The sequence below is a fragment of the Bactrocera tryoni genome, chromosome 5 (genome assembly GCF_016617805.1).
Source record: "Bactrocera tryoni isolate S06 chromosome 5, CSIRO_BtryS06_freeze2, whole genome shotgun sequence".
Classification (NCBI taxonomy): Eukaryota; Metazoa; Arthropoda; class Insecta; order Diptera; family Tephritidae; genus Bactrocera; species Bactrocera tryoni.
In genome coordinates this window covers 36,382,514-36,392,390 of record NC_052503.1, presented here as the reverse complement: position 1 = coordinate 36,392,390, position 9,877 = coordinate 36,382,514, and the positions used below count along the sequence as shown (strand labels likewise).

The following is a 9,877-nucleotide window of genomic DNA, read 5'->3' as shown; positions in this document are numbered from 1 at the left end:
GCGAACTAACCCTTCAGTTTTTGAGGTATCGTTCTCAAATCTTGCACACGTCCTTTCCTCTCCGAAAGGCTGCTCATTTACTGGAGCCGCCACTATAGCATATAGCTGTCATACAAACTGAGCAATCAAGGTCAAGTTCTTGTATGGAAGGTTTTTTTATTTGACAAAGTTTTTTAACAAAATTTTGCACGAAATATTTTCCAGCGCAAAGCAATCTCCAGACAAATGTTTTTTGATCGGATCGGTTGGGCATATACTTATCTACCATACAAACTGAAGAATCAGGGAAATTTTTTTCAGTCATTTGATTTTGAAAAAAAAATCATAAATTATGTATCACCCTATTTTTCCGATTATATGGCTACTCTCGCCACCTAATATTATTTTAACTTCAATAGCAAAGTGTGGCAACTTGAAAAATATATTAACGTAAGGAATGTATCATCTGTGAATGCAGTCATAAACGTCAAAAATCGAACAAAAGAATATTTTTAAGAAAAGATTATATCAAGTGTTTATTTTAATTAAAATTAGTCATTAACACTTAAATTAAAGCATTAAGAAAGTTTAAAGAATTAATTCAAGTAAAACATGATGCCCGCTGCAGAGGAGGCGCAGATTTCAAAGTTATTATCCAGGGTTTGTGCCTTAGTTTAGTTTTTTTCAATGCATAATTAATATTAAATATATTATTTATATCGTAGTATAAAAATGTTAGTGCGACCAAAAAAGATGTTATTGACGTAATTACCACGTATCGCTCCTTGACATATAATTTGCAAAAATTCGGTAAGTTGGAATTGTAAAGGGTGTTGTCTAGCAGTATTACTTGATTTAAGTATCACATATATATTTTAATTTTTTAGTTTTCAACGATGGAAGTACTAAGGAGCTTTTCAATTTGGCTGGAACTATACCGGTTGTTTATAAAAGTAATTTTTTTTATTTTTAATTTTACACAATCAGAAGTAAACAATAATAATATTTACCAACAGATAACACTTACTACATTCCAATATGCATATGGTTAATGGATACACATCCTCAAAATGCACCAATGTGCTTTGTAAAACCAACCCCAACAATGCAAATTAAGGTATCAATGTATGTGGACCATAATGGAAAGATTTATTTGCCATATCTGCACGATTGGCAACCGGTGAGTGCGTCAATGAAATTCTATTGTGTTGTATAAAGAAAAAGATAATGTTGCCAATAATTTAAAACAAAGTTTATGAAAAAACTATGCCCTAAAATAACTTTTATTTTAAATGTAGCATACATCGGATTTACTCTCTCTGATACAAGTAATGATTCTGACGTTTGGTGATCACCCACCAGTTTTTTCCAAACCTAAAGAACAGCCACCAAATCCGTATACAGGTATGCATTGTTAATTGATATAATACATTGAAATCTAGATTTTAAACTATAGGTTTACCTATGCCTGGTGGTGTCGGATATCCACCTTACCCTACAGCTGGCGGAGGTGCATTCCCACCTTATCCGACAGCAAATAATTTTGGACCATTTCCACCGTATCCTACCGGAGGTAATTCCTCTGTGGCTAATCCTAGTACAAGTGCAGGAGGTTATCCACCGTATATGAATTATCCACAAGTTCCTGGTTATAATTCTGGATTTGTAATATTATTTTTTAAAACTGTCAAATGTGCTACTCCTCTTAACATCAGTTTTTTGTATAGAATTCTTCAACACCAAGTTCCACGGGCACCATAACAGAGGAGCATATTAAGGCATCTCTTATTAGCGCAGTGGAAGACAAACTACGACGTCGCCTACAAGAGAAAGTTAATCAATATCAAGCTGAAATTGAAACACTCAATCGTACCAAGCAGGAATTGGTAGAGGGCAGCTCAAAAATTGACAACGTTATTGCACGTCTTATTAGAGAAGAAGTAAGTAAGGAACTTATTTAGCTGTTCTTATTAAAAAAAAACGATTATTTAAGGTGGAACTTAAAAAAAATGTAGACATTTTGCGAGACAAGGAACAAGAACTTGAAAAAAGTTTAGACGCATTGGAGAAGTCTGAAGGTATAGACCCAGATGAAGCCGTTACAACAACAGCTCCGCTATATAGACAGTATGTTTTTTATATCAATACCTATCAATAAAAAAATCATGTTTATCTATAAAATACTCATTTCAGATTACTTAATGCGTATGCTGAAGAAGCGGCTCTTGAGGATGCAATTTACTATTTGGGTGAAGCCTTACGAAGTGGAGTTATTGACTTGGAAACATTCTTAAAGCATGTACGTCAATTATCTCGTAAGCAATTTATGCTTCGAGCTATTATGCAGAAATGTAGACAAAAAGCTGGATTGGCGGGATAAATAACACAATGCCATAGTGAAATAAATCAAATAATGGAAATTGTGTTTTGTTCCACTAATGTTGGAATTACTCAACAAAATAAAATAAATATATTTATTTTATTATTATGTATTCAAATAAAATAAATCGATAAATTCATTAATTGCAAATAATCAAAAAACATCTAAAATTTAATGTGGCAAGTGATGTATACATATGTATATCCTTTATTACAGACTTTGATAGCTGGAAATCATTGATGCTGATTCTCCCACATGCAATAATTTATAACCAAAATTTTGTTTAGCACATCTTTCTAATACTTTGTATTATAGCAAGAATAATTCTTTCTAATACTTTGTAATATAGCAAGTATAATTCATATAAAATTTTGGTTACACAAAGAGAAATATTTTTGTTTTTATTAAAAAACTCCGGTAGTCTTAAAAATACAATTTACCAATCGCAAAACAATTTATATGTATATACCCACTGACAGCATTAGAAAAACTACTCCGAAACCTAGAAATATTGAAGCGCAGAGACTAATTGAAAGCTCTTTAAACAGAGTACGCTCCTTAGAATTCTTTGGTCGTGATACCACAAATACGAAAAACCAGGCGGTGAAAAAAGTACCAATTGTCAGCAATACCGTAGCTAGGTGTGGAAATACAGCTGGATTTACGGGTGAAACATACCGTTGCATACTTTCCATGTTGTCTCTACAAATATTTAACAGCTTACATTTTTATTACAAAAAATGTCTTATGCCTTACCTGTTTGTATATTTTTATTATCAAAAAGGTGGAATTATATTCGTTTAGAGATCTGACAAATACGTGGCCCGGCTTGTAAATGTTTATAGTGATGATCGTCATATATCGACTTTATTCAGCAATGGTAGTGGCAAAATAGCGTCAACCGGCCGTCTTTTGGTAACGATTACATTTTTTTTTAATGATTTCTTTGGGCGACGAAGTCATAAATTAGTCTTTAAGGTGTATAACAAAAATACAAGATAAAAAACCCTAAAAGCTAAACAATTGATTTTATAATATTAAAAAAAAATATGTAGAATTATTTGAAAATAACTCAAATAAAAATATAAAATATGGTTACGATTTCAATTTATTAAATAAGTTTATTAATTAAGTGTTAAATAAATATCATTTAAGTTATCGAAAAACTTCTATATTGTAAACTAACAAACTTAAGATTCAATAAGTAAGCTGCCTGGTACTCACCCTGTATGCCAACTATCCCTCAAGTCATACCTAATTTACCAACAAGATTTCCCTTAAATAATGTAATGGGAATTGACTAAACTACCCTAAACTCTTTTGTGATGCGTTGGCAAATTGATAGGCTAATTTATATAAAAGAAAACAAATATCTATAAGAGTAGCCCTACACGACATCCTGTGGGTTACACCTCCTTTATAGATCCTTTTCAAATGTGGCATTTTCGATACAATATGTATTCCTTGTACGGTAATAATAATAAAATTCATTGAAGTGGCAACTCTGCAGCAGCTCTCAGATACAACCCTGAGGGTGGCCGAAAGCACTTGCCACTACACGAGTGAATGTAAAGAATAGTAAAAAAAACATAGCGGTCCGTGAAATATAGGAGAAATTGGTTGCAGAAAGAAGATTATAAATATCAGAGCTCGGAACTAACATATTTAAATGTTAGGAATTTACTTTACTAAAAAATGGACGAGGTAAGGAAACGCTTTACATTAATATAAAATGCACGTGCAACTATACAGATGAAATTGTATTGATTAGGTTGAAATAGATGGTGAAGATTTCAATGAGCTTGAGGCTAGGCTATACGGTCAAATACACCATGAGGCCGTTGATTCAACAAAGGCAGACGTAAATAATACAACTGAATGCCAGCAAGACCCGCAAGTACAAGAAAAACAGAGCGTGGAGCGCGTCGTTACAGAAAGAAGTATTATTTACCGACCTGCTAAATCCAGCCAAGTGCCCGATACACGCTACTGGGTGAACAACAAATTTACAAAAAGTGTAAATCAGCTAAAAACAGTTGAGAAAGGTACATCAAAGAAATAATATATATATATATATAATATATATATATATATAATATATATATATATATATATATATATATGTATATATTCAAAACAATATTAACTTTCACAATATTACAGAAAAATCTACCAATTTAAGTGAGAAGCAGCCTGACATTAATAAACTCCTTTCCTCAGGACAAAAAATAGGCACTACAGACAAAAACAATGAAAATCAAGTAAAAATTAAAATACCTGAAAGAAATTACACACGAGATAGTAACATACTAATTAATCCGGCAGCGGTTGCTCTCAGCTCAAAGCCAAATCAAAAAAAGAAAAAACAAAAAAAAGTTGCAACTGCAGTGCCACGAAGTGGTCCATTTACGCAACGAGAAAATAAATTGCAAAAGGTCATTTTGGTTCAAGCTAAAAAGCAAAAATCAAAAAATGTTCGCAATAAAAAGAAAAAGCAACAACAGCGTGTGGAAACAATTGTATTAGATTCATCTTCTGACGAAAATAGTGGATCGGATAGCTCAGACGATGATGTACTTTTAATACCATCAAAGCCTCCACCACTTATCACACTTTCTGACAGCGATAATGAAGGCACTGGGATTCAACTAGAAGAAGAAAATGCTTTGGATGCTTCTGACGTTGTTATGGATAGTAAAACTAAACAACCCGATTTTACTAAGCCAAATGATAAATGTAACAATTTAACGTCAGACGTACCCGAAAGAACTGCTGATCCAATCATTAGTCGATGCACTTCACCATGTTCTGTGTTATCATCAGATGACTTTATTGGTCAAACCGACCGTTCTCGTTTGCTAGAAGACAATTGCATGGCGGATGACCAAGATTTGGCTTTACTGACAGCTGATGTAAGCAATCTAGTACCTCCCAAACCGAATCGGAACACTTCGACGGAAGGTAGGGGCGCTGTTCGCAATGATGATTCTTCGGAGGATGTTATGTGCACCGGCGAATTTACTGCACCTCTAACCAACTCTGTTGGTAATGCACAAACTGAATCTTCCAGTTCCAAGAAAGAGGAAAATTATCGTGTGGATCAAACAGATTTTAGGGCATTGGATGTTTATGAAAGCGAATCTGATATAACAGATAGTGTTTATTCTAAAGGACATGCTAGAACAATTGTGAAACCAATTTATAGCAGCTCAGAGGCAGATGATGTGCAAAAAACAGTAGTTAGTCAAAAAGCGAAACGCTTTTGTAAGCGACGAACTTCCAGCAGTAACCGAGGTTCTGATGTACATAACAATGACGAAAGTACGGATGATGAATTAGATGACGGTGTGACTAAGACGCCTATACCATTCATTTTGCGAGGTTCCGCTGTAGAGCGCTGCAATAAGAAAGTACGCAAACTTTTGGGAAATACTCGTCGGGCTTCAGTCGGTGCTCTCGGCAACACGGGTGGTAAAATGTCCGACAACGAATTCATAGCAACATTGAATAGTTTGGTACAAGAAAGTGAAAGCAAAGCGAATAATAAAATTGGCGAAACAATAATTTATGGAGATGAAAGTGCAAGTGAGGTGCAAATTGAAGGCGTGGCGAATCTAGATCAAACTCAAAAAGAAAAAAAGTTGCCAACAAGTGAGCAATTAGTTGACAGTACCCGCACACTGCAAGGTAATATCGATGCAAACGAATCAATAGATGAATTTAATAAGGGAGAAGAACAAAATCAAAACAAGGAAGCGAAACCAACAATAATTGAGCCTGACCAAACGAGCATGCAATCCGTTCAATTAGTCGCCAGTCCTCCACCATTGCAAAGTAATATCGAGGCTGTGCCTGACGAAGCAATAGCTGGATTAGATAAGATTTTTGCCTCGATAGATAATCTATCTGCAAAGAAAACGGATTACTTGGACTCGGAAGATAGTTCTGAAAATGACTTGGAAATTATTACACCCATAGTGCCGGTATCTAAAGGCCGAACAGATGACCAGAATATCTTACCTACTCACCATATTGTCTATAATGGGCATAACTCGCAACCGGGTGGCGTTGGCTGGAATGAAGAAATGATGAAATTTTATAATCTTTCTTGGCAAGGCGAAAAATTCACACTAGTTGAAGCACTAAACGGAATGGAAAGTAAGTAGAACTTAACAAATATCAAATGCTTGTAATTAAACGTTTTTTACATTTGTTTGGCTAATTTATAGGGGACCGAAGACTATGGAAAATTTACTCTGAAGATCGTTTCCCTAAGGCACGCCCGTATAGTAACTTAAAATGTTTCAACTGTTGTGAATTTGGACATACTCGCGCCAAATGTAAACGCCCGAAAAAACCACAAGTATGTTACATGTGTGGTGAAAGCGGTCATTTAGAGCCACGTTGTCCAAATACGCTTTGTTTAAGGGTAAATTTTTATTTTTAAAATTTCTTTCTTAAATATTCCTGCTCATATATTAGTATATACCAATTTTGCTTATAGTGTGGAAATAAAACTCAAGTGTTTACGAAAAGCTGCAATGCTTGCACATTCCAAAATCGGCTTATTTGTCCCATTTGCAAAGTTCGTGGTCATTCGATTAATCTCTGCCCTGACAAATGGCGTCGTTACCATTCCACGGTAAGCTTGATTACATTGAAATTTTTTGTAATAATAATGTAACAAAGTATAATTTCTCGTTAGACCCAACCCAATGATCAGCCGAACAGTCAAGTTGAGTACAATAAGCGCAGAATGTGTTGCGTCTGCGGAGGTAGGGGACATTTCTCCGACACTTGTCGCAGTGCAGTTCGTTTTATGGAATATCCAATTATTGTCAGCCACGTAAAATCACATCAAAAATCATATAGTGACATGCTGTTTAAAACTCCATGCTCTGGAATTGCACTCAATCTTTTGTATAGACCTGGAGATGCAGTTGTTTTTCGTATGGCCGCAAAAGGTGCACGAAACGGCTATTATGAACGCTTCTTGAAAGCAGTTGGTTTGGGCGGTATGTTAAAACGAAAACGACCGAGTAATAGTTCGTCAGTTACGGGAAATCTGTCCAAGAAAGCTAAGAATCTCTCTGGTCATTACGAACCGAACCCGTACGGTAAAGTAGCAAGAGAAGGCGTCACATCTACAGATAAATCACTTAGACAGACTATAGCAACTGCAGAGGCTCCCAATCAGGTTAGATACAACATGTAATGTAATCCAATTTTTTTTTATTATTTTATTTTCTATACTGCAGGTGCCGGAAGTTAGCGGTAGTGTGAACACGACAGAAGTAGTTTCGATGGTGGTAAATGAGTTTAAGACACCAAGTGAAATACCAGGTACTATTGCTGCCTCGCAAAGGTCTCAAAGCAAAGACAACTTAACTGTGGATTCAGACTCAAATTATAGTTTCTCGGATCATTTCGAGATACCAGCACCGGCTGTTAGTACAAAGAATACAGCACATACAGAAGAGGAAGAAATGGACGCGCAACCATCGACGTCCACTGCTGCTAAAGGCAAACAAAGACACGTTCGTGAAATGGAACCATTGCCAGACTTTATACCATTAGGAGATAACAGTGATGTGAACATGGTTAATGACACAAATACAGGCATTTCACACCGTTTTGTTGCTGCGGATACTGACGATGAGAATATAAATGAAAACAAAAATGAGAATGATTCACCGTGTGAAGCTAAAGTTTTTCTCACACCTTTTCATAGTAATTATTTGTTATCGCCAACCGGTCACGACTTTTTGGTCCAAAAATCCAAAGAGTGTAATATCAAAGCAAGGCTCGATTGGACATCGGTCGGTCATGTTTTGGTCATATTTGGACTTGCCTTTGATCAGGACACATTTCACAAAGCCCTACTCGAGCAATGTCAGAAATTGATGGACCAAATGAATAATAAACAATTTAGTGGTATCAGAGTGCCCAAACGTATAGACGCCTTAATACGTTTTCTACGTGAAAATATCTCCCAGTTGCAGAGCGACTTAGGTGATGTAAATGATTTACAAAAACGTATTAAGAATCTAGAGAAGACGCATACAAAAGCAAATATGAAATTGGCAGAAAAATATCGTCGCTTGCTCAATATGATATTATTGGGTCAAGCTGGCCTCGGTGACGGCGACAAGCATTTAGACAAACTCTTAATTAATTTGAAATCGCTAATCAATGATTATCAAGCTGAAAATATGGTACCACAATCGCTACGTGAAGAAATTGATTCACACTGCAAAGTGCTCTTTACTTCGTATCGGCATGATAATTATCCGGAACTCATTCAAACCTACAACCAGATGCCGAATAATGAAAAAATTAATGTAAATATAGATCCGCGGCTATTGGGTCAAAAAATGCTAGATGTTAGCCTAACACCTGAACAAAAATCACGACTGGAACAATCGCCAGTGTTAGGACCCTCAGCACAACCGGGCAATCAAACATTAACTCGCAGGAAATCTACTGAAAATACCGTATCTAATTCACCATACGCCGCAAAGTCAAGATTGCCGACGAAACAAAAGGACTTGACGCAACCACCAGTGGCACAAGCTACAATAACCAATGCACCTGTAGTCGTAGCGAAGGGCAAAAATAGACCACAAAACACTACAATAGTTGAGACTACGCCAGAAGTTGGCAATACAAAAGCAAAATCGAATATAAATACACCAGTTAAGGGGCAAAATTTTGCACCACCACCATTCATAAACCCCCAACAAAAATCTACAGTGATTACAAATATTAAAGAAGCTATACAGAATCGGCCGCCTGCATTTAATGACTTACTACATGGCAATTGTAACGCTTCAGCTGGTGGGTATGGGAAAGTTCCTTCAGAGGGTCCTTCGGTATTTTGGTCTCGCGAATCATCGCGTTACTTAGGTGAATGCATTCGCATGGCTGAATCAAATACGGAATTGTTGCAAAAGTTGCAGCGCATACAGACAAAGTCTTTGGAAGGTTCGCTTTCATATAATGATTATCGCGCTGTGATTAAACTACACGGCGCAATGGTGGGAAATTAAATTTAAGCAATGGACAATGATAAACTAATATGACGGAATGGATGATTGATGGCTTTGCTGTAAAATCTCCGAGCGAATTCATTAAACTAATTTTTTAGTTGTACAAAAAAATATTTGTACCAAAGCTTGGAAGGTTTAAGCGTTAGTGACACTTTTTCTCTCAAAGGAAGAAAAACTTTACAGACATAAAACAAAACAAAAAATTATATTAAATAAAATTGAACATAAATAATCTAAAAAATCGTTTTTCCTTCCCGGCTTATCTGCATTACCATAACATGGTCGTAGTATGCAAAAAGAATGTGGATAACTTTAAACATTTTATGCCTAGAAGACTTTATATTTCTTCGCATACATTCATTCATATTCATGGTGTTAGCAGGAGCGATCAGTGCATTTTTTTCTAATTTATTTAAATCGAATGTTTATAAGTATTCGGTAAAAATAAATGATGAAAACATACTCACAA

General features: G+C 35.6%; 3 protein-coding genes across 3 annotated transcripts; 2 read left to right on the top strand and 1 right to left on the bottom strand.

The window, feature by feature from the left end:
* The first annotated feature begins 444 nt into the window (after positions 1-444).
* Positions 445-2,381, top strand: LOC120778254 (tumor susceptibility gene 101 protein). The gene is made up of 9 exons (XM_040110022.1): positions 445-639; positions 705-789; positions 867-932; positions 996-1,159; positions 1,278-1,383; positions 1,436-1,644; positions 1,707-1,919; positions 1,973-2,106; positions 2,173-2,381. The coding sequence occupies exons 1-9, from the start codon at positions 592-594 to the stop codon at positions 2,357-2,359; spliced, it is 1,212 nt and encodes a 403-aa protein (XP_039965956.1). The 5' UTR covers positions 445-591; the 3' UTR covers positions 2,360-2,381.
* A 148-nt stretch (positions 2,382-2,529) lies between these two features.
* LOC120778255 (transmembrane protein 258) lies at positions 2,530-3,220 on the bottom strand. The gene is made up of 2 exons (XM_040110024.1): positions 3,116-3,220; positions 2,530-3,061 (listed from the first exon to the last, which is right to left on the bottom strand). The coding sequence occupies exon 2, from the start codon at positions 3,052-3,054 to the stop codon at positions 2,815-2,817; it is 240 nt and encodes a 79-aa protein (XP_039965958.1). The 5' UTR covers positions 3,055-3,061; positions 3,116-3,220; the 3' UTR covers positions 2,530-2,814.
* Positions 3,221-3,943: 723 nt separating this feature from the next.
* On the top strand, positions 3,944-9,801 carry LOC120776635. The gene is made up of 7 exons (XM_040107453.1): positions 3,944-4,063; positions 4,131-4,404; positions 4,523-6,517; positions 6,589-6,788; positions 6,864-7,001; positions 7,065-7,556; positions 7,618-9,801. The coding sequence occupies exons 1-7, from the start codon at positions 4,055-4,057 to the stop codon at positions 9,406-9,408; spliced, it is 4,899 nt and encodes a 1,632-aa protein (XP_039963387.1). The 5' UTR covers positions 3,944-4,054; the 3' UTR covers positions 9,409-9,801.
* The last annotated feature ends 76 nt before the right edge of the window (positions 9,802-9,877 follow it).